General features: G+C 41.7%; 2 protein-coding genes across 6 annotated transcripts in view; one reads left to right on the forward strand and one right to left on the reverse strand.

The window, feature by feature from the left end:
* CCDC38 (coiled-coil domain containing 38) overlaps positions 1-787 on the reverse strand; it is a 28,813-nt gene extending 28,026 nt beyond the window's left edge. The window contains exon 1 of the mRNA XM_086400810.1: positions 745-787. Coding sequence (XP_086256936.1) covers positions 745-787 — 43 coding nt within the window. The remainder of the gene's footprint in view (positions 1-744) is intronic.
* Positions 1-20,754, forward strand: part of AMDHD1 (amidohydrolase domain containing 1) — a 38,565-nt gene extending 17,811 nt beyond the window's left edge. For 2 of the 5 annotated variants that reach the window (XM_086400798.1, XM_086400799.1), the window contains exons 2-9: positions 7,927-8,033; positions 9,612-9,676; positions 11,614-11,891; positions 14,190-14,415; positions 16,237-16,361; positions 17,972-18,065; positions 18,857-19,017; positions 20,160-20,754. In XM_086400798.1, coding sequence (XP_086256924.1) covers positions 7,927-8,033; positions 9,612-9,676; positions 11,614-11,891; positions 14,190-14,415; positions 16,237-16,361; positions 17,972-18,065; positions 18,857-19,017; positions 20,160-20,247 — 1,144 coding nt within the window. In that variant the 3' untranslated portion in view covers positions 20,248-20,754. Of the gene's footprint in view, positions 1-5,305; positions 6,178-7,926; positions 8,034-9,611; positions 9,677-11,613; positions 11,892-14,189; positions 14,416-16,236; positions 16,362-17,971; positions 18,066-18,856; positions 19,018-20,159 lie in introns of those variants that run through there. The other 3 variants (XM_086400797.1, XR_015163941.1, XR_015163942.1) reach the window with 3 other exon arrangements.
* The last annotated feature ends 2,998 nt before the right edge of the window (positions 20,755-23,752 follow it).

A 23,752-nucleotide genomic window follows, 5' to 3' on the forward strand; every position in this document is an offset into this window, starting at 1 on the left:
ATCGCTGGTGCGGAAGTAGCCATCTTGGATAGAGTACAGACCGGCAATAAACTAAAAGAAGCCTGGGCCCCTGATGTGAGCTCTCATAGGAGCCGTGGAAAGCTTCTATCCGGAGTTTGTTACTTAAGAGAGAAATAAACTTGTGTCATGTTTAAGTCACTGTTGTTTTATATTTTCTGTCAAGTGCAGCTAAACCTTTTAATTCTAAACACAGATAGGGCTATGTTTTTTTTTTTTTTTTTTTCAAAGAGAATGCCTCTGGAGCACCTGTTATCCACAGCACATTCTTGGTGTTGTCCAATTTTTAAATCTTTGTCAAATTTATAAGTGATAAAAAGTTATTTTTGTATGTAGACCAATACAAATTCCTTGTCCATTTGTAAAGCCGAAAAATGAGATAAAGGATGATAAAAGAAAGAAGACAGATTTTGTTAAAGGGTAGTTTTTATGTCCTTTATTATGATGAATAATTGAGCTAATTATTTTATATCATGAAGGACTCTAAGAATGTAGCTAACTGTGATCATTTAATGCCCCTCTGATTTGAAGAGTTTTCTTTTCAGTATTAACAAATAGAAGGGAACTTTCTCAGCAGGCAGTTCATAAACTCTTTACATAGAGACACTAAGCCTGATCTTATCATGCAGTCATGCAGTATTCTCCTTTTCTTATTGCCCAATCCATCATGGAGACTAACTGTAACTGGCTACAAAGTAAGAACCCAGTAATTGATTTCTTCTTTACCTGCAGGAGTCACTGGTGATAGTGACAAAAACTGGGATGACATTTTGTGTCTTGGCCCTGTCCAAAGAAAAGGAAATATATTTTTAAAACTCTATAAACATTACATAATACATAGCACATGTAAAGGGAATCAGTAGTCTCTAGAAGTTATTCTACATCTGTATTTTCATATGTATTAATCCCTTTGTTGATCAGTTAAGGGCTGGTGATGAACATAAGGGAGAAGAAGACAGCCAGCTATTCTTAGAAATTATAAAGTTCCCAAACTAAACCAATATGATATGCCAACCAGGGAAAATAAGTCAAAGTCAGTGGATGTTTTTGTTGTACAAAATAGAAATACCAGGATGACTAATGGGTTTCCCTAGTGGTTTTGATGGTAAAGCCTGCAGTGTGGGAGACCTAGGTTCAATCCCTGGGTTGGGAAGATCCCCTGGAGGAGGGCATGGCAACTCACTCCAGTATTCTTGCCTAGAGAATCCCATGGACAGAAGAGCCTGGCAGGCTATAGTCAATGGGGTTGCAAAGAGTCAGACACGACTGAGCAGCTAAACACAGCACTCCCAAATGAGAGGGAAAATGTTGTCAGGTTGCATAGCAGATGCCCGCAAATTCACATCTAAAATACATGTACAAACCCAACTTCCAATGGAAGAAAAAGAAAGTTGGAAAACTAGGGATTGAAAATGGTGGTGTTTGACTGCAAGCCATCATTTTTAGAGGAAACGCAAGCTTGTGATTAAGAGCCTGGACTCTCATTATGCTTCTTCATCCTTACCCCTCAATTTTCCCATCTTTCAAAAGGGACGGTAAGAATAGTACCTACCTCCTGAAATTGTTACAGGAGTTAGCATATGTCTTGCCCTCTGGACAGCATCAGAAGCATAGTAAGTGTCATATAAGTGTAAGCTCATGGAGAAAATACTCTAAGAATGGAAGATACTTGGTGTGTTTGAGAACAGCAAGAGACTAGTGGAGCTTAACCAGTGAATAAAGGGGAGAGTGACAGCCAAGGTCAAAGAGACAACAAGACCTTATAAGTCATTTACTAATTGGAATAAAGATCATTAAATGAATCACTCTGAGTGCTGAGCTGAGAAGAGACTACAGAAGAGGTTGAAGGTCAGGTAGGGAGATCTGATGGGATGCTACAGCTATGGAGAGGCAAGAGCTTACGGGTTCTCTTAGGATAGTAGCAGAAGTGGTGATATATTTGGAAAGTAGAGACTATAGGACTGGGCAATGGTTTGAATATGGGGTATGAGATGAAGAGCCCAGGAAATAAAGGATGAAATTGCCATCAGTGGGGACAGAGAAGACTGTGGGGAAAGGGGAGGTTGGGAAGAACAAAGGTTCAGTTTGGAATATAAATTTGAGATATCTATTAGACCTCCAAGGGGACTAATATAAATACACTAATATAAATACTATTCCAGGTGAACACCATGCTGTTTGGTTTAATTAATTCTTGCATTCTTCTAACATTATGCAATCACATGTGGTCACTGCATTATATAAAAGTCAGGTCCTTTGATGCGTATCGTCGTAGGGTAGCATGAATGCCACTGTGGAAAGACCCTAGCCTTTGGGGACAGGCATGTTTGAATCTTGTTTCTGACTCTTCTCGGCTCTCTCTCTTAGGCCTACCCGATTAAATTCAGTGCATCTAAACTGCTTCTTCCAAGTATGGATACTAATTTTCTTTCAGCCTTTCTTACAGCCTTGTTGTAATTTCCAAACACAGATAATGTATGCAAGGTGCTTACTCATGATAGACGGATAGGGAAATAATTGCTTATACTTTCTTCAAAATAGATATCCAGATCTGTCTTCTTTCTAGTCCACTCTGTCTTATGAACAACCACAGTACTCGTAAAGAATAGGAGGGGTAACTGACAACCACTTTCATAAGAAACCCTGAATTAAAGTTCTTGAAACCAGGTTGTTTGAGAGGAGTAGACCACAAATATTGATACAAATTTGGGGAATCTGACCTACCTTATTGGGTTTCCCAAGTGGCGCTACTGGTAAAGAACCCACCTGCCAATGCAGGAGACATAAGAGATGATGCAGGTTTGATCCCTGGGTTGGGAAGATCCCCTGAAGGAGAGCATGGCAATCTACTCCAGTATTCTTGCCTGGAGAAACATGTGGACAGAGAAGCCTGGTGGGCTATAGTCCACAGAGTCCCAGAGAGACCCACCTTAGCACAGAGTCTTAATATTCCAAGCTTTGTGAAAGAGGTGGGGTTTTACATAACAATATCTAAACCTACAGTCCTAGAGCAACTTTAAATGAATTCCCAATAACAGTATCTAGCAGATGTTATTTGAAGCAGTTTGTGTTTGGTTTTCTCAACAATTCTCTCTATAATTCAATGGAAGTGGATTTGCAGATTCTTTCATCAGGAGATAGAAAGCTTTGTCTCTGAAATGCAAACGAAGATTTGGACAGGTTCTCTCAGACCCAATGCCTTTCGACTTTTTCCCACCTTCTTCCCTCCCACTTGGACAAATACTCGGAGAAAGGGCTGTGAACTGTCCTTGGATGGTGTAGAGACACCAGCGCAAGCAATCTTTTTTTTATTTACCAGAAAGCTGGGAGCCACTAGGTCCTTGGCCTGCTCCGTGACCTGCCTCTCTCGATTAGGTCAGAAGCAGAGCATGGTGATGAGGAAATTACCTTCAGCTTGACCTTAGAGTCCCTGCTGGCGTCAAACTAGCTCTTTTGTACGGACTTTTCTGTTGACATTTCTGACTGTACCTTTTGCAAACTGAAAAATAACTGCAGGTCCAGAAGGAAGAGTAGGGGAAAGAAACTGGCCAATGTGAGTCCCATGATGTGGAAAGTACTTTGTAAACTAAAGATCTGCAGAGATGCTGGTTATTTCTTGAGGCTAAATGTGTTATCATCACCCCTCTATAATTATTTAACAATGACTGGAGGAGAGAAGTCTGCTCTTAACCTTCTTAACTTCTGCAAACTTGTTTGCAGGGGTTTTTTAGCAATGTTGTCTATGTGGACTGTAATCGAATACACTCAGTTCACCCACAGATATAAATCCTCGTGAAGAAAAAGGACAACTTCTTTTAGACTTACAAAGAACTTGTAAGCTTTAAATACATGGTATGTGCTTTGAAGGACTATCGGTTGAAATCAAATCTTTAATTGACCAGCAAGACAAATAACAGGATTAAAATAAACTAACAGTAATAATCAGTAATAATAGTATTACTTCTTTAGAGCTAAGCACTGGGCTAAGTGATTTACACACCATCTTATTTAAAGCTCAGGTAAGTCCATAAAGTAGAAACAATCATCCCCATGATATAGATGAGAAAATGGGAGGCTTAGGGAAATTAAGCCAACTCCCAAGGTCAAACAGTTCATAAGTAACAGAAGTGGGATTAAGATAAGTTTATCAAACCCCAAAGGCTTTTATATTCCTATAATTTCATCCCATCCTTTATACCTAGAATTGCATGTATCTGCAAATATGCCTATAAATGCAAAATGTAACTGATTTAGCAGAAATTTTCTAAACAAAATGTTAACATTTCTCTATAAATTAGTGACTTTATGTGTCTATATTTTCCACTGTTTCTACTTCTATTATTTCTCTGCATATATTATACTTTTCTTTTTAAAACTGTGAAAGACACCTCTGTTTGTGATTGTGTGTCTGAGCTGTGGGTAATCTATAGATTTCTTTTTTTCTCCTGTAGTGTCTCTTATTTACATTATCTACTTAATTCTTTCCCATTTTTCCCTTCTCTTTCTTACCTGACTGATCTCTTTTTTATGGCCATAATATGAAACTTAAGTATATTCTTACCTATTGTGTTCATTTAAAGGAGTTCTTGCTTTCTGTTCTTTGTTATAAATGGTTTATAATGACACAAAATTGACTTTTAGACTTTGTGGTTTTGCCAGCCTCAGCTTTCTTTGATCATGTGTTATTTGCATCCATTAAGTGTCTTCCTTTTGACTGTAAAGTCTTTGCTGGGAAGAAAAGGGGCCTTCCTATCTTTGAATGTCCTACAAGGCCTAACAGAGAGCTTCTAATAAGTGTATAAACAAAACGAAATATTTAGAAAGCTCAAAATCCTGTGCCTGCCAGTGTATTCACAGCAACTGACAGGCAGGAAGAGATGTGGCTAAGAATTACAGACCATCTTCCTTTTACTTGAAAGTGAAAGAAAATGAAATCACTCATTGATGTCTGACTCTTTGGGACCCCATGGACTGTGGCCTACCAGGATCCTCTGTCCATGGGGTTTTCCAGGTAAGAATATTGGAGTGGGTTGCCATTTCCTTATCCAGGAGATGTTCCTCCCAGGGATTGAACCTGGGTCTCCCACATTGTAGGCAGACACTTTATCCTCTGAGCTACCAGGTAAGTCTCCTTATACTTGAGGCGGTCTCCAATCTTGGTGGCTAATTGAGGGCAGGCCCCGTTGTGTACAGTTGGGATGGGGGACATCAAGCTGAAACCAGTTTTACCTCAACAAGTTGGGATCCAGGAGCGTTTCCAACCTATCCTTCAGGAAGGGGTTAGGGAAAGCTGGGTGAAGGCGCCAATCGATTCTGCAGTCTTGGCTCTATCCTCTCCCACTCCGGTAGTAGGGGATCCGGGAGTGCAGCTGGCCAACCGAAAAGTGTGAGGCACCCGTCACCGTGCTCGCGGCCGCGCGGACCCTGGAGCAACTCCACCCGCAACGCCCCACCACCGACGCCTCCCACCCCCACCCATCCCCAGGTTTCCTTTGCGGGTGGCCCCTGCGTCCCAGGCTGCCGCTCCAGCCCCCCTGGGCAGAGGTTTCTCCAAACTCTGTCCCTTCCCGGGGCTCCCTCCCAGGTTCTTCTCCCCACCTCCCCATTTTAACTCCTCTGGGGTACCCTAGTCCTCGGTGACGCCCTTCCGCCAGGTCGCGTGATCTTCGTAGCCCACCTTTCTCTCCCTTCCCACCACTGAGCTGCAGTTTTCTCATCTGTGAAGTAGGGACAGTAATTCCTACCGCATTTACCCAGAACGTGACAAAGTGACCAGGAAAGAGGAGAGTCCATTATAACATGTATTACTAATCAGCATTTTTGTCCTTGTACTCTCACTGCCCTCGCGATGGTGGAGGGGAGGCCCGCATCCCTGGCAGTCAGGAAACTCCAAGGCGAGGAGACCCCGCCCCGCCCCGCCCTCGGGGCTGGTGGCTACACCCCTGCGGACCTGCCCCCTCCAGTGCCGGCTGAACTCAGCGCAAGCCCAGTAGCCTCCCTTAGACTCAGGGTGCCGGGCGATATGGCCGGCGGCCACCGCCTCCTGCTGGAGAACGCGCGGCAAGTGGTGCTGGTGTGCGCCCGCGGCGAGCGCTTCCTAACCCGGGACGCGCTGCGCAGCCTGGAGGTGCTGGAGGGCGCCAGCCTGGTGGTGGGCACGTAAGTGGCCGCGCCGTCTGGGCTGCGGGCGCCGCGGGTCGCTTGCTGGGGGGACCAGTCTGCCAAGTACTCGTTCTGTAAATTGTGCACTGTGGAGGAAAAGGCGGTAACAGCTTTCCTGCACCCAGGGAGATGGTTGCACGCCTCCTTTTCAGGCGCCTATTGCTAATGTGTTTGGCTGCTTCGGGTTGTCATTCACTTGGAAAAGAAAAGCACTCAAGCTGCACAACCCACTGAGCCGCATCAGAATCGCGCCTATGCTGATAAAATATGATTGCAGCAATCAGAAGGGGTAGGGGTTCTCTCCAATGCTTCCTGAAGTGTGGACAGGGGCCACCTGCCTCAGATGGCCTGAGTTTGTTTTTTTTTAAAGACAGATTTCTGATCCCTCCCCACCCCCTTATCCTCAGATCTACGCCCCCACCACGTTTTATTGAGATATAATAGGCATACAGCACTGTGTAGACTTAAGGTGAACAGCATAATGAATTGACTGACATACATCGTGAAATGATTACCAGTAAGTATAGTGAGCATCCATCCTTTCATACAAAGTCAAAGAAATAGAAAAAAAAATTTTTTTCTTTGTGACCAGGACTCTTAGGACTTACTCTCTTAACAACTTTATAACATGTAGCAGTGTTCATTATATTTATCGTGCTGTGCATTAGATCCCTAGTACTTATGTATCTTATAACTGGAAGTTTGTACATTTTGATTACTTTCGTCCAGTCCCTGCCACCCACTCTGTACCTATCCTCAGGTCTTTTGAATCAAGATCTCTATGGGTGGAATTCTGAGATCTGAATTTTTACAAAGTGTATCTCTCACCTGCTTCTGCTGTGGGAAAAACTTGAAACCCACAGAAGCCCTTTATGTGGTGATAGTTTGGGGTGATATAAAATTAAAATTCAGCCACCAGAAAGAGAGGACATTTTCAGTTATTTTCATTTAACCTTCTGAGAGTAAAAGAACAGCCGAAGCTTGGAAGGCAGACTTGGAGTGGGCCTAGGGGTTGGATTCCCATCTGAATCGAAGAGCCGGTGACACTGAAATTACACAAGTCTCATCCCTTATCTGAGGCTGCTTAGGGTTGTGTAAGAGCCCAGTTTTTAGGGACTCTCTGTGTGTTTAATTAACAAAGGAACAAAAATATTCCCAGTGTTATGGTCAAAAATTTGTTAAAATCAGTTAACAAGAATTGCATGGATATAGGAACCTAGGGTCAGTTGATAGCCATACTCCATGGAGTTCCAAGGATCTAGACCCCTATCTTGCTCAGCTGAGCACCCCACTCTTCCTCACACTCACTCCATCATCCAAGATGGTTGTGCCTTCTCTCATTATGGTGTCTACATTCCAGCAGGTAGGAAGTAGGAAGAGAAGAGAATCCTATTGGCTAGAACTTAGTCACATGGCCTCACCTGGCTGATGGGAGACTTAGAAATGAAGTCTTTATTCTGGGTGGTCAAGATTTCAGCTAAAATTTAGGAATCTAGCACTGTGGGAAAAGGAAACATTGATCTTGGGGAACAACTAGCAATCTCTGCTACACATGACTTTTTGCCTTGCGTGTGTCTGGAGTCAATTTCCAAAGACAAAAGCTCAAGAAGGAAATACAGTAAATATTGATTGACTGAAAGTAACTTCATTATACTTACTGGTAATCATTTCATAGTTTAAATCATTGGTCAAATTTTTCACAATACTTCTTCCAAATTTTGTGATAATTTCTTGATTTTTCTTCAGAGATGGTTTCATAAAAGCCATCGGTCCTGCTGATGCTATCCAAAAACAGTTTTCAGAAGAAACATTTGAAGAAAGAATTGACTGTTCTGGGAAATGCATCTTGCCAGGTATTAACCCCTTTTGCAATAAAGGCCTGAAAGCAGTTTTAATAAAGAGGAATAGTAGTACCTTGTTTTAAATAAGGTCTCACAATATATGAAAATATAATATCTGCCATTTATTGAATTTCTACTAGTAAATGTCTAGCTGCTTTACAGACATGTTTTCTTGTTGAATGACACTGAACTGCCTTGTAAGTATCATTGTCTACACATCATAGATTAGAACACTGATATTTACATGTGAAATATCTTACCCAAGATCTCTAAACAGGTAAAGGACCAACTGGAATCAAACTCATTCAATCCACTTCTTTCCACTCACCTGCTGAAAAGAAACCAGCTGTGTTGGGTTTGGATTCAAAAACTGTCCAAAGAACTTTATTAATCCATTGCATAGGGGAGGCAAATAGGGAAGCTGCTCTCTCTAATTCTAGAATAGACTCTAAATTTGTATAGAGTATGAAACAAAGGACCCATCTCCAGGCAGAAGAAACATAAGCCAAAGATCCCTAGAGATTTCACCAAAGTTCATTTTTATCTTTAGTGATTGACAACAGAATCAGTTTATTAGCCACCATATCCCAAATTATCCAGGTTTTATGGTTTCCCTGGTGGCTCAGATGGTAAAGAATCTGCCTCCAATGCAGGAAACCCAAGTTGGATCCCTGGGTTGGGAAGATCCCCTGGAAAAGGAAATGGCAACCCACTCCAGGATTCTTGCCTGGAAAATCCCATGGACAGAGGAGCCTGGTGGGCTACAGTGCATGAGGTCACAAAGAGTCAGACACGACTGAGCACTAACACTTCACTCCATCATGGCTTTTATGTAATCATCTGAAACAAAGTTCACACAAATTTTGAGTTTTGTGCAGACATTGAGGCTAGGGTTTATACCTTAAAAATGTGTAGTCTGTATATCTGACAGAACTTCTACTATCTGGCTCTTGGGGGTCAGGAGAGAAACTCAGGGTGAAATCTCAGGAGAAAGAACAGAATGTGGTAGAGAAAGCAATCCAAATAGGGACTTTTGGTTTTACTCTAATCAAAGCCACTAATGAATCATTTAATCCATAAGGTACTTAAATGCTCTGGAAAGACATAGTTTACCAAATTGTACCTGCATAAACAAAAGTTCCAAGTGGTTGCTTTATAGTTTCTCTTTAATTAAAACATATTTCTTTCTTGAAGAAAGATTCATCTTTATGATTTCATATTTTGCCTTCTCAAAGTGGAGAGTAGGGATTGTATTATTCTTTTTCACACCTAGATTATTCTTTGGTGATAAAGTCCTTGGTTTTGCTCAACTAGTAGGTTTGACATTCTGTTCTAAAAGCTTGTTTGGAGAGCATGGATTTATTGGGCAAAACGAGCTGGGTTTTCATCCTGTTGAGTCAGTCTTCCATTAGAGCCTTCTAGACCAACCATGGAGAGTCTTCTTGGAACCACACAGACACGTTCTTCCTCCTTCACCCTCCAAGATGGCTATCACCATCATGCTTTCCCAAGAACCATGTTAGAGTCTGCCTACTGTCCAAGTGCTTTTGATTTCATAACTTTAAACATGATGTGATTTGTTGATTACAGGTTTGGTGGATGCACACACACATCCAGTATGGGCTGGCGAAAGAGTTCACGAGTTTGCAATGAAGGTAACTGTAGTAAACAATGGCAAATCAAAATAAAGCACAAATATACACAAAACTTTTTCTAGAGTTTGTAGGCTGTTAGACTTTACAACAAATGTCTATGTGTCTATTTAATGGATTTTTTTTTTTACTAGCTTCGACTATGGAGATAAGTTACTACAAAGTTAACTAATTTATGACTTGGTGCCAAATCTTTATGTTGTGCACAGGGCTATCAATAGTTTGAAGTATAATAGTTTTCAAGATATTTTAGCTGCCAAGTGCTCCTTTTAAAATAGAGCTTTACCTGGTTTGCTCACTAATTTCCCCTTTTTTCCCCCATTCCATTCCCTGGTAGCCTTTGAAGGGGCTCCAGGAAGCAGTTTGAAAATCGCCACTAATTGGGGTCAAAGTTGGAAAAATATATTATTAATCACAAAATAAGCTTTATATTGTTCCTACAGAAAAATTAGACATTAAGAAACATAAATTATAGTCCTTTTAATAAGGCATTAATTAGCCACAGTTAACCCTCATATCCCTGGTTTGAGCCATTTTCACACTTTTTATTTGCTTGTTTTTAGTAGACTTTTTTAGAGCGGTTTTAGGTTCACAGCACAATTATATTAAAGGTTCTGAGATTTCCCATATGCCACTGGCCCCCAACTTCTGTCCAAAGCACAGCCTTTTCCGTTTCAACATCCCTGACCAGATGTACATTTGTCAGCATGGATGAACCTACACTGGCACATTATTATCACCCAGAGTCCATAGTTCTTGTTACTGTTGACTCTTGCTGTTGTGCATTCTCTGGGTTTGAGGAAATGTCTACTGACATGCATCCAGTATTGTAATATCATACAGGGTAATCTTACTGCCCGCCCGAAATCCTCTGTGCTATGCCTATTCTCTCCTAAAAACTGGCAACTGCAGATCTTTTTACTGTTGCCATAGTTTTGCTTTTTCCAGAATGTCATATGGTTGGAATCCTACAGTATGTAGCCTTTTCAGATTAAGTTTCCTTCATATTTTTTCTTCACACTGTTTTTTAAAAAACTGTACATCCTAACAGCCAAATTGCATGATTTCAGAAAAAAAAATTTTGTATTCAAGTATTGTCTACCTTTCTCAACAATCTAGAGCTGTTTTTTAAGACTTTATTAAACCACTGAATTTCAGAGCCAAAAATTTAGAGGTTTGCAGTCCAATTCTCTAATTATCTGATACAGAAAGGGCCGAACCCACCAGGTTTTTGTGAACATGAAATCCTTGAAGATAATTTATTATAAAACCATTGAATTTTCCTTAAAAGCTCTAGTTTGCAATAACTTGAATGTGACAGAATTAAGAACAAAGGAAAGGGTGTAGCAAAGGGAGCCCCCCAGGATGGCACATTTTGTCTGCACCACCCTCCTTGCAGCTCCGAATAACAGGAGCTCAGCAGGATCTCAGAAAGAGCCTTTTTATTTTCTTGAGTGACAGAGATCAGGCCTGAAACTCTAGGTGGCCCAATACTGAGGGGTGGGAATGCTCTGGGCCTCTTGGTGGAGACTCAGGTAACGACAGTGGGATCCCCTGATCGCCTAAGCTTCACTTTCTCATAGGTGCTGAGCAGTAGACTGAGATTAGCTGGTATGCACTGGGACTAACTGGATTGTTGAAATACTTTTGTACCTGTTGGTAAACTGTCACTACCCTAAGACCCCAGGTCCCTACCACGTCTCCCATCTCTGCTACCCTGGTCCCTTCCTGGCACACATCTGACCCCCACAACTCCTCACCACCCTGGCAGAGTAGGGACTTCTAGAATTGTGTGTCCCAGCATCCTTTCTGATTGGCTATGGTGCCTATGCCATATCAGTTGTCAATCATGTTGAATATCATCCCTGGACATAGGTTCTGCAGACCTGCCTGCAGCCTCCCTTTATTTTCCAGACCTAAGGGTGAGCCTGTGTGTTCAGTTGACAGGAGCCACATACATGGACATTCATCAGGCTGGAGGAGGGATCAACTTCACAGTGGAGCGCACCCGCCAGGCCTCTGAGGAGGAGCTGTATAGCTCCTTCCAGCAGCGGCTTGGGTGCATGATGCGGGCGGGGACCACGCTGGTGGAGTGCAAGAGTGGATACGGCCTCAGCCTGGAGACGGAGCTCAAGATGCTGCGGGTGATTGAGCGCGCCCGGCGGGAGTTGGACATCGGCATCTCGGCCACCTACTGCGGAGCCCACTCCGTGCCAAAGTAACCTCAACAGAAGGGACTGGAGTTTAATTCAGGCAGTTGAAAACCAGAAGGGGTCATGTGGGGATGTCTAAGTGGGGGCTGTGTTCTCCAGGGGGTGAAGGTGCACCAGCAGTTGAGCTCTTGCAGAGGAACCAGTAGAGCCTTTGGAAAGGTGTTCTGATTTTAAAGGTCAGTCATCTCACACACATGGTTTTAGGAAGGTGGTCTCCATCAGACCCACCCATTTGCAAGTCTCTTCATGGTGAAGGAAAAACAGACGTTCACAACTTTTTTTTTTTTTTTTGGTCAACAAAAAGAAATTGCCCTGATAGGTCCTTTAAAATGACAGATACTCATTTAAGTAGTTTCCCATGACAGTGATCACAAAGGCACCTTAGAGATTAACACCCTGTAGAGGTATCTGACGTCAAGATAACTCATGCTGGTTTTTTTGTTGTTGTTGTTCATCTGTTTGCTTGTTTAGCAGCAAGCATTTTTGTTTTATTGTTGTAAATGTGTTTTTCAGCTTTTCTCTTTATCTAAAAAGTTTCTCCCGTGTGGGATTTGCCATAGAGAATTCTCTCCCCTTCTGTTCCTGCATCTTGTCTGTCCTGGAATTACTACTTCAGAAGGCCCACAGTTCCAGAACCAAAAGATCCAAAAGAAATCCAGGACTGCAGAATTCACAGGGCGTTGCCTGTGAAGTTTTAAGTTGTGGTTCAGTTTAGTTCAGTCGCTCAGTCGTGTCCAACTCTTTGCAACCCCATGAACTGCAGCACGCCAGGCCTCCCTGTCCATCACCAACTCCCAGAGTTCACTCAAACTCAAGTCTGAGTCAGTGATTGCCATCCAGCCATCTCATCCTCTGTCGTCCCCTTCTCCTCCTGCCCCCAATCCCTCCCAGCATCAGAGTCTTTTCCAATGAGTCAACTCTTGGCGTGAGGTAACTTAGATAATAAATGCCTCAGGCTTACCAAAATGGTTTAGTTATTTAAATAGCCCATTTAATTAAATAATATTCAAAATTAATAATTAAATCATTTCAGGTTTAATTAAATTTTTTACACTTATTTAGTTTTGTGAACTTTGAAAAATAGAAATTTTAATGTTAATATTTGTTTACCATCTTCAATCAGAGGAACCAAAAAAATTAACGTTGAAAATTATTGTGAAAATTTACAAAATGAATTAAGTAGAAAGAAACATAAATATTGAATATTTACAATGATGTTTTTTGTATGTATTTACCATTTATACTTCTGAAATTATTAAGACTTGAAACTGCACTAAGACTTCTGGGATATCCTGTCTATGATAGTCTGTTTTTTGTTATTTTTTTCAATTGAAAAGACAATGTGACATGGTAGAAAAGTCTCAGACTTTGGAGAGACCTCAGACCTGGGTTTGAATCAAGCTTAGCTCTGTCCAACTGGTTGATTTTAAGTTTTGATCATTAATTTTTCTGAACATGAATTGTTCATTTGTAAATCAGCAAAATAACACCTTTCCTATATGGTTGTCTGAAAAATAGAAACAACATGTATAAGTACCTGTCTCCTCATAGTCCACATCTGTCTACCCACCCAGGCAGTTTTTGCTGAGTCAGAGTTTTCTGTGTGCCAAATACAAGGCTGATGTTTTACAGAAAAATTCTCCATCTGCCACTGAGCCTGTGAGGTCTCCTCTTCATCCCCAAAGATAAAGGCCCAGAGGATACCACATGACGTCTGCATCATGTGTCCAAAGTTATACAGCCAGCAAAGTGGTGGAGCTCTGGGGCTCTCTGACTCCAAAAGCCCAGCCCATTCTCAGATATAACTACCCAGGAATTTTAGAATTTCAAGGTCTCCTTCTTCCCCTATGTCTGATGAGACAGAACTCCTTAGGCAGATGCCTCTAGAAACTGTGGAGGAAGAAAAAGTCAGGATGATAGCTGGACCCAGGTAAGGGGCCCACAGTTGGGTGTCAGGGAAGCATCCAGGATGTCCTCTAAGTGTCCTTGACAAGAAGATTCAGGTTTTCAGCCAGGTGGCCTTGCTGACTTCCCCAAAGGCAACCCCAGTATGCCAGAATGGGTGAGCCATCTGTCTCGCTGCCTGTACGGCCAGTGTATACAGAAGTCTTGTCAATACCTCTGTTAGGCAGATTTGTCCCAATTGTTAAGAGTCCTGAGTTATAGCTTTGATTCTTTCTTTACCTTTTTGAGGCTCAGGGTCACATATCTATAGTTTCTCAGGTTCTCCAAGTACCAAAGACTCCTTTCTCCAATAACTTTTTTTTTAACTTGCCTTTGGTGATCTCCTTTTCTTCTCTCAGAGGAAAAACTGCTTCTGAGGCTGCTGATGACATCATCAAAAACCACCTCCCAAGGCTGAAGGAACTTGGCAGAAATGGGGAAATACACGTTGACAATATAGATGTGTTCTGTGAAAAGGGTGTCTTTGATCTTGATTCCACCAGAAGAATTCTTCAGAGTGGGAAAGATATAGGGTTACAGATTAACTTCCATGGGGATGAACTCCACCCCATGAAGGCTGCTGAGGTATGGCTGTTCTTTTGCTCTTCTTTTGTCAGCACTCGTGCTATGGAAAATTCAGTGAGTTTGTTCAAAGGAAGGAATGACCTTCTGAAAAGATAGAGAATGGGGAAATTTGTTAGAAATATGTGCAGGTTGGTCTGGTTGAGCTTTGGAATCCTTTTTTGCTGATCATTTACTTTTATTATCTCCTCCTGGTGATACTAGTAGGAAAAAAAATACCTTTATGATCTCATTTACTAAATTCACAACCTGTTTTGATTGTCACTCAAAGTCACCCTAGCACAGTCTCTTAATTTCACATGAAGAGTTTTTCTGTGGCAGCATTCAGACAAATTTTAGTGGAGCATGCCTTAATAGTGACAGGATGATTTTCAAATTGTTAAGTCTTTCCCAGATTCATTTATTCATACATGGAAGAGATTCAAAATCCCCTCCAGGTTTCATCTGAGTGACCACTTCTCTGGGATCCTTCCCAAACCTCTCCAAGAGTGGGTTATAGCCTCTCCCTGTCCTTGTTCCACTGTTTAAAATCTCCTCTGTGATCCCTACTGGACATGAACACATTGAGGACCACACCCATGTCTTCTTGTGTGTGTGTGTCTGTGTGTGTGCACACGCTTAGTTGCTCAGTCATGTCCAACCTTACCCAGCCTTATTTCCTGGAGGTTAACACAGTGCCTAGAGTGCAAATGGTCTTTAGAAAGTAAATATTTGTTAAATGAATGAGAACTGGGTGGTCAACAAGACACTTTGGGCTGTAGAGAGTGACTGTGAATTAAATGTGAATTAAATCAATAGAAGTTGATAATTCCCTGGATGAGCAAATCAAGTTTCAAAAAGTTGAGGAAGATGCTAAGATCAAAAGGGAACCTGCCTTGGGGAGCATCATCTGCACTGTCCACAAGCCCCCAGAGCCCTGATTCCAGTGCTCATCTACCTGAGCCAGATGCTGGTGGGGGGCTCTTCTTCCCTGCCCTGGTGTGGGCATCGCAGCCTCCCTGGCTCACAGTGGAATGCCAGCAGCTATCAGTCTTCTTTCCTTGAGATGCTCATCATGTCATCTTTCAGCCTGGGGCACTTTGCATGTGCGCACATGTGTCAAAATTTGTCAAGTTGAGAAATAATCTACTTTAATACATTTTTATCCAAGCATTATCTCTTCTTGAGAAATAATCCACTTTAATACATTCTTATCTGAGCATTACCTCTTCTTAGTTGTCTTCCTAACAACCTAGCATAAACTTTTCATCTGGAGGAAAACCAAGTTCAAGAAGATAATCTAGGGACTTCCCTGGTGGTCCAGTGGTTAAGTCTCTACGTGTCCACTCCCAGGGGCCCAAGTTAGGCCCAGGAATTAAGGCCCCTAAAGCTGTGAAGTGTGGCCAAAAAAAAGAAGATATTTTCAAATTACACAAATGATTCCACACTCCTGAAGTCTGTTTTCTCACCTGATCTGTTTTCTCTGAGTGCAATGGCATTCCAGGTACTTTTCTTGTAGTTTTATGATATTTAACAATCAGATTTTACTACCAGAATTAGTCAATGTTTTATTCTGATTCATAAGATTCGTAAAAATTTTAACAAATGTTTGAAGATCTTGGTAAGCATTTGTGTGTAAGAATAGTTTTTGAAGTAGCATGCTAGCTAAATTTTCAAATGAATGTCCACCATAAACCCTTTACCCACTTGGAGGCTTGTGCTTACAAGAGGTAGTTGACAATAATAGAGTATTATTTATTTTTGTAGGAAAAACTGTATACAGGCACTTTATTGATTTGTTGTTGCTATGCGTGAAACCTCTCTTTCTCTGTCCATTCTGCTTAGCTTGGGGTGGAACTGGGAGCCCAGGCCATCAGTCACTTGGAAGAAGTGAGTGATGAAGGCATCGCTGCCATGGCGTCAGCCAGGTGCTCTGCTGTTCTCCTGCCCACCACGGCCTACATGCTGAGGTGAGGTTGTTTTCCACCTCCACGCAGGAGCTAGCTGCAAGTACAAGCTGTAAAGGCACAGACTTCCCAGATGCCCAAATATTACTTCATCACCCTTACAGATCCCCTTTAAAATGCAGATCAGGAAAACTTAGCTCATGGAAGATGCCAACTGTATGGTGTGATGTATGATGTGATGTTCGTAATGAATGACCCCAAGGAAGGAGCTTAGACCCAAATTTCATTTGAGTAATGGGATTACTGGGGAGCATGGAGCTTTATTTTACTTTCTTCCTCATTTCTGGAATTTTCCAATTAAAAAATCAATATACATTACTTTTATAATTAGAAAAGAGGCTTTATACTTTAAAAAACACACATAAGATGGTAGGAATATTCTGAATCCGAATGAGTTGCTTTCCAAGATGATGCAAGTGAGGACCATTATCCTCATAATTCCTACAAGTAAGAGGAAAAAGGAGATGTGATGTCTAAGTATATTTTGTGGCATCTCCCCAGGGATTTAGCCATATGCCTTCCATGGATTGAATCTTTTTCTAGTGGTAAGCAGGGACTATTCTTCATTGCAGTGCACAGGCCTCTCATTGCAGTGAGAGGCCCCTTGTTGCAGAGCACAGGCTCTAGGTGCATGGGCTTTAGTATTTGGAGCGCATGGGCTCAGTAATTGTGGCTTGAGGGCTCTAGACACGGGCTCAGAAGTTGTGGCGCACAGGCTTAGTTGCCCCGCAGCATGTGAAATCGTGCCAGACCAGGGCTTGGACTGGTGTCCCCTGCATTGGCAGGTAGGCTCCCATCCACTGAGCCACCAGAGAAGTCCTTCATTCATCTTTTTAAAACATCCAGTTACCCTGCAAAAAACAAAGTTCAGTTTACACTGGACTCTTCTCTTTTGCAATAGTTATTACTGAATTAAATCTCTCCTCACCATATTAACTAGTGTCCAGCTTTGTTTATCTTTGACATAACTTTTGAGCCATGTCCTAAAGACTAAATTGTATTTGGTCAAGGAGATCAGGGAAATACCCAGTCCAGGAATAAGCACAAACATTGTACATCTTAGATTATTGGACCTTCAGATGAATTTTAAAGAACCTACAAAAATGTTTGAGACTCCCACCTTCCAAAAAGGAGAGGGAGAGATATGAATTTTAAAATTGCAAAATGAAAGTTAACTTTAAAAGCATTATTTAAACCTTGTTGTTTATATTTGGGAATTCCAAAAAATGTATTATGTTTGAAAACAATTTTCAGTTATACTTTTCCTTCTTCACAAGAATCTCTCAATGTAGTGATTGTCATGATAATCCCCAATTAAAGAAGTTAGTCATACCCAAGTGATTTCAAAAGCAGGATGATAAAAATCAGGAGTCCTGGGGTTATGCTAGATCCCACCACTAATCACTTAATCTTGAATTTCTGTTTCTTCTTCCAGAACACAGAGGAGTTGGATACCTTATTGTTGTTATTCAGTTGCTAAGTAGTGTCCGACTCTTTGTGACCCCATGAACAGCAGCATGCCAGTATATCTTAAGTCTGCTTCAATTCTGAACACTTATTCTTCAAAATTTCCACTTCTCAAGACTGATATCTTTCTTCCCCCTTCTCTTTAGACTGAAGCAACCTCGAGCCAGGAAAATGTTAGATGAAGGAGTAATAGTCGCCCTGGGCAGTGATTTTAACCCTAATGCGTATTGTTTTTCAATGGTAATTATTTTTAACATGCCTTTCTGAGCAGACTGAAACTTCTCCCAAGCATATAAATAATTTAAAACTATTTCACTAATCTGGTAAAATGTATCAAAGATCTAAAAATGTCTTCCAGTGAAACCGGAAAAAGAATGTGTAGACAGCAGTATAATTGTGTATTTCTGTGCTTCTTGAATGCCTCCAGGTTTAGGGAGAGGAGAGAAGGGTCTATTATGCTTTGATGCAGCCTTAGGCATTGTGGTTTTACAATAACCTATTCTCCCCCTCAGAATTGAATAATCTCAAAGAAGTTTTAGTAAGTAAACATGGAGGTGAGCTTCCTATGACAGGAAGTGACCTTGAAAAGTAGTGTTTGTGCTCGCGTTCGACTCTTTCTGTGACCCCATGGACTGTAGCCCACCAGGCTCCTCTGTCCATGAAATTTTCCAGGGAGGAATACTGGAGGGCATTGCCATTTCCTTCTCCAGGGGGTCTTCCTGACCCAGGGATCAAACCCAAATCTCCTGCATTGACAGGCGGATTCTTCACCACTGAGGCACCAGGGAAGACCCTTGAAAAGCAATAAATAAATATTAAATACATATGGGGTGGGTGGTAAGTAATCTCTGTAATAAATCTTTCCCAAAGCATAAGAATCTTTACATTTAAATTTAAAATTTTTCCCATGTTAATTCAGCCTGCTCCACTTGGGCATTTATCTGTCATTATTTGTTGTGCTTTGTTGAGAAATGTTCTAGGTGGCAGTTGTCTCGTTCCTTTTCTCCGATGCTTTTCTCTTCCCATCTTAGCCAATGGTCATGCATCTGGCGTGTGTGAACATGAGAATGTCCATGCCCGAGGCCTTGGCCGCTGCCACCATCAATGCCGCTTATGCCCTGGGAAAATCTCACACACAGGGATCTTTGGAAGTTGGCAAGCAGGGAGATCTCATTATCATCAATTCACCCAGGTGAGTGTTCTCCCAAGTAAACCATTTTATTGTATGAAAATAAAAGTGTTAGTAGCTTAGTCGTATCCAACTCTTTGCAACCCCGTGGACTGTAGCCCACCAGACTCCTCTGTCCGTTGGATTCTCCAGGCAAGAATACTGGAGTGGGTCACCATTCCCTTCTCCAGGGGATCTTCCTGACCAGGGATTGAACCCAGGTCTCCTGCATTGCAGGCAGATTCTTTACTGTCTGAGCCACTGGGGAAGCCCCATTTTATTGTATGCCCACTGTCATATGGAGACTTGGTTAAAACCTTTTTCCACTGATGATTCGTGTCAGGCTCTGTGTAAGCTCAGAGAAGCTACCCAGTCTTATTGTCACCCTTTTCTAAGCAAAAAGTCTCCCTCAAGGTCCTAAACTTCAGGGTAGACCGACTTTTCTGGTCTCTTCACCTGTCTTACATCTTTCCTAGATCTCTGGGTTTCTGCTCTGTTTACCTGGACCTTGGACTTGTGCTGCTCTTTGACATGTGTTTTTGTTTTTCTTCTTGTGTTCTGACCTTTTCTGCTTGCGCTGAGCCATGCAGGTCACAACTCTAGCTTGTCACCCTGCTTCTAATTCATTACCTCTCTGACATCTCATTCCTACTGCATCCCAAAAGTTTTGCTTCAGTTATTCTGCCTCTGGTTTTGTACTATGCACCCACAGTCTGCTGCCTCGTGGACCTCCAATGTAACAATTTGAGTCTTATTGTTATAAATCTTAAAGTTGTGAATTCTATGGTGAATTCACACCATAGTTGTGAATTCTGGACACTAGCAAGTCTCTCCCAGCTCTTGGACCTCATGTTCAACCAAAGAGGGTGGCTCCATAATTCTACTCTTGAGGATCATAAGCCATTGTCTCATGGAAAATAATGCTAATGTTACCATTTATGCATCATTTAACTGAACCAAATATTTTAAGATCAGATATTTAATATCATTAAATAATATTTGATTTATCATAGACTGATTATCATGGTACTCTGTCATTTTTTTTAAAAGCCCAAATATTAACTACTAAGTATACATAAATTTTTAGAGAATGTATTTTGAAATTAGCACTTATAGACAAAGTAATCATTTTGACCTGTATGCATTAATGTTTGATTTCTTTCTAGATGGGAGCATTTGATTTACCAATTTGGAGGCCATCATGAATTAATTGATTATGTTATAGCTAAAGGAAAAGTCATCTATAAAAAATGATAGATCTATAAGGAAAGAGGAGACTCTTCGACTGTATAAGTCAATACAGTTATATTAAGAGTTAAAATACCCTAGTGGTTTAGCAGAATGATGTCACTTAAATATATTTCAATATTTTGTTAATCCAGTTGAAAAACCAAAGGAATTCACTTATTTTAACATGTGCACATAGACATATAATCAGGTAAACAATCTGTGACGATAGTCTCAAACATTAACTTCACAAAGGTTTGTTATAAATATTCTGCAGATTAATTCATTAGTGTCCTCTGAGGGGAGGGTGTTCTTCTATTTCTAATTTCTTCTCAACCCTTATAGTAGAGCTTCAGGGAAGAGTTCAAGACTTGTCATTTTATACACAAGTACAGGGACCTTCTTGTAATGGATGTATTTTGATCAAATCCAATAATACAATTTTTTAAAATTGTTTTTAAGTTTTTGATTCTTCACATTAATTACAAATGTCTGAAAAATTTTATAGCTCTTAATAAATATTTGCTGTCCCTATTATTGTTGTTCTTTACAGCAACACGAGAAACCAGTCAGTTCTGTTGTCTATTAGAGCTTTTAAGGAAGTGAACAAATTACAGAAGAAAGTGGATTACATACAGAAAAAGTGGATGATTATATAAATGGGTGTCTCTAAAGCCTTATGAGTTTACTTGAAATCTTTTAAAATGCTTTCATCATCTTAACAATCACAGCTTCATGATCAAACTATGTTCTGTTTAGGAAGAAATGACTAGACAAGTAAGTTCAGTCAGTTCAGTCGCTCAATCATGTCCGACTCTTTGTGACCCCATGATCCACAGCACGCCAGGCCTCCCTGTCTATCACCAACTCCCGGAGTCAACCCAAACCCATGTCCATTGAGTTGGTGATGCCATCCAACCATCTCATCCTCTGTCGTCCCCTTCTTCTCCTGCCCTCAATCTTTCCCAGCATCTGGGTCTTTTCCAATGAGTCAGCTCTTCACATCAAGTGGACAAAGTATTGGAGTTTCAGCTTCAACATCAGTCCTTCCAATGAACCCCCAGGACTGATCTCCTTTAGGATGGACTGGTTGGATCTCCTTGCAGTCCAAGGGACTCTCAAGAGTCTTCTCCAACACCACAGTTCAAAAGCATCAATTCTTCTGCACTCAGCTTTCTTTATAGTTCAACTCTCACATCCATACATGACCACTGAAAAAACCATAGCCTTGACTAGACGGACCCTTGTTGGCAAAGTAATGTCTCTGCTTTTTAATATGCTGTCTAGGTTGGTCATAACTTTGCTTCCAAGGAATAAGCATCTTTTAATTTCATGGCTGCAGTCACCATCTGCAGTGATTTTGGAGTCCAGAAAAACAAAGTCAGCTACTGTTTCCACTGTTTCCCCATCTATTTCCCATGAAGTGATGGGACCGGATGCCAAGATCTTCATTTTCTGAATGTTGAGCTTTAAGCCAACTTTTTCACTCTCCTCTTTCACTCTCATCAAGAGGCTGTTTAGTTCCTCTTCACCTTCTGCCATAAGGGTGGTGTCATCTGCATATCTGAGGTTATTGCTATTTCTCCCGGCACTCTTGATTCCAGCTGTGCTTCCTCCAGCCCAGCGTTTCTCATAAAGTACTCTGCATATACGTTAAATAAGCAGGGTGACAATACACAGCCTTGACATATTCCTTTTCCTATTTGGAACCAGTCTGTTGTTCCATGTCCAGTTCTAACTGTTGCTTCCTGACCTGCATACAGATTTCTCAGGAGGCAGGTCAGGTGTCAGGTCAGAATTTTCCACAGTTTATTGTGATCCACACGGTCAAAGGCTTTGACATGGTCAATAAAGCAGAAATAGATGTTTTTCTGGAACTCTCTTGCTTTTTCAATGATCCAGCGGATGTTGGCAATTTGATCTCTGGTTCCTCTGCCTTTTCTAAAACCAGCTTGAACATCTGGAAGTTCACAGTTCACGTATTGTTGAAGGCTGTTATCACCCATTTCAAGTGGATAGAGCCTGAATCAATGAGTCTTTACTGTATTCAGTATAGATCAAATCAAGAGATCCCTTGTCAGAAGGCTAAAGGTAACAGTGCCCGTCGCTATCACTGGCTAGTAGCGCAGAGTCTCTGCAGCTCAGCTCTTCACCTGCTTGGTGAAGAAGCTGAAAGGGGGTGTGGGAAGCGCATGGTTGCTGTGGGTGATACCTCGCCTGTGACTGGTCTCCTAGTTAACAGTGGGAGTCTGGGGTGCAGGAGATAGCTAGAAAGGCCAACACTAAAGATTAGGTCTGTCCTAGAATCCAAGCCTGGAGAAGGAAATGGCAACCCACTCCAGTATTCTTGCCTGGAGAATCCCAGGGACGGGGGAGCCTGGTGGGCTGCCGTCTTTGGGGTCGCACAGAGTCGGACACGACTGATGTGACTTAGCAGCAGCAGCAGCAGCAGAATCCAAGCCATGCAGAAGTATATCCTTACATTTAGGAATAAGCAAGTTAAGCACTTCTTATTTTCCTTCTGTGTGTGCTTAGTTGCTCAGTCATGTCCAACTCTTTGTGACCCCATGGACTGCAGCCCGCCAGACTCCTCTGTCCATGGGGATTCTCCAGGCAAGAATACTGGAGTGGGTTGCCATGCCCTTCTCCAGGGGATCTTCCCAACCCAGGGATCGAGCCCAGGTCTCCCATATTGCAGGCAGATTCTTTACCATCTGAGCCACTAGGGAAGCCCATTTTCCTTCTAGGAAACATTAACTCTAAATAAGTAGCATTCTTGCCTTTTTTGAAAGAAACCAGAAGAGGATGTCCACCTGAAACTGCCACATTCCTCCCAGACCAGTGTCCTACAAGCCCCTTGCAACTCATGGAAACTGGCTAGGAACGCAGAACCTCAGCCCCACTCCACATCTACTGAATCAGAATCTGGTCTTAACAAATCCACAGGTGATTTGTCTGCCCCCTTGAGTCTGAGAAGGGCTGCGGTCTAGACCCTAACCACACATGGTGCCTCAAAACCTCCATTTGCTTTTGCTGCTGCAGACCTCACAGCACCTTTTCCTGTACCTAGAGTGCTTTCCCTTCTTAATGTGGGAAATCGGAGCTAGTCCCTCCCCATGCCCACCGTGCTCCCATTCCTCTGTGAGTGCCTCTAGAGCATTGCAGCTGAATTGTCTTTCTCTTTAAACTGTGTGTTAGGAGAGGAAAGGGCCTGGTCATGTTCCCCTGATCTAGTACAGTGACTGGTTTATAGGAGGTGATCAATGAATGAAGTAATGAATGGCTGCACAAGCATACAGATGGTCATAGTGGAAAGTACTTATTAAAATACACTCAGCAGGCCAACCCAGGAATGAAGTATTAAAGAAAGTACTTGTTCCACATATTGGAAAGAGCATATGAATTCCTTAATGTAATGTCATTTCTGTAATGTAATGTCATGACTGCGGATGGTCATTACAGCCATGAAATTAAAAGATGCTTATTCCTTGGAAGCAAAGTTATGACCAACCTAGACAGCATATTAAAAAGC

This window comes from Bos grunniens, chromosome 5 (assembly GCF_055505025.1).
Source record: "Bos grunniens cultivar Pamir isolate PY7600 chromosome 5, Bosgru_T2T1.0, whole genome shotgun sequence".
Lineage (NCBI taxonomy): Eukaryota > Metazoa > Chordata > Mammalia > Artiodactyla > Bovidae > Bos > Bos grunniens.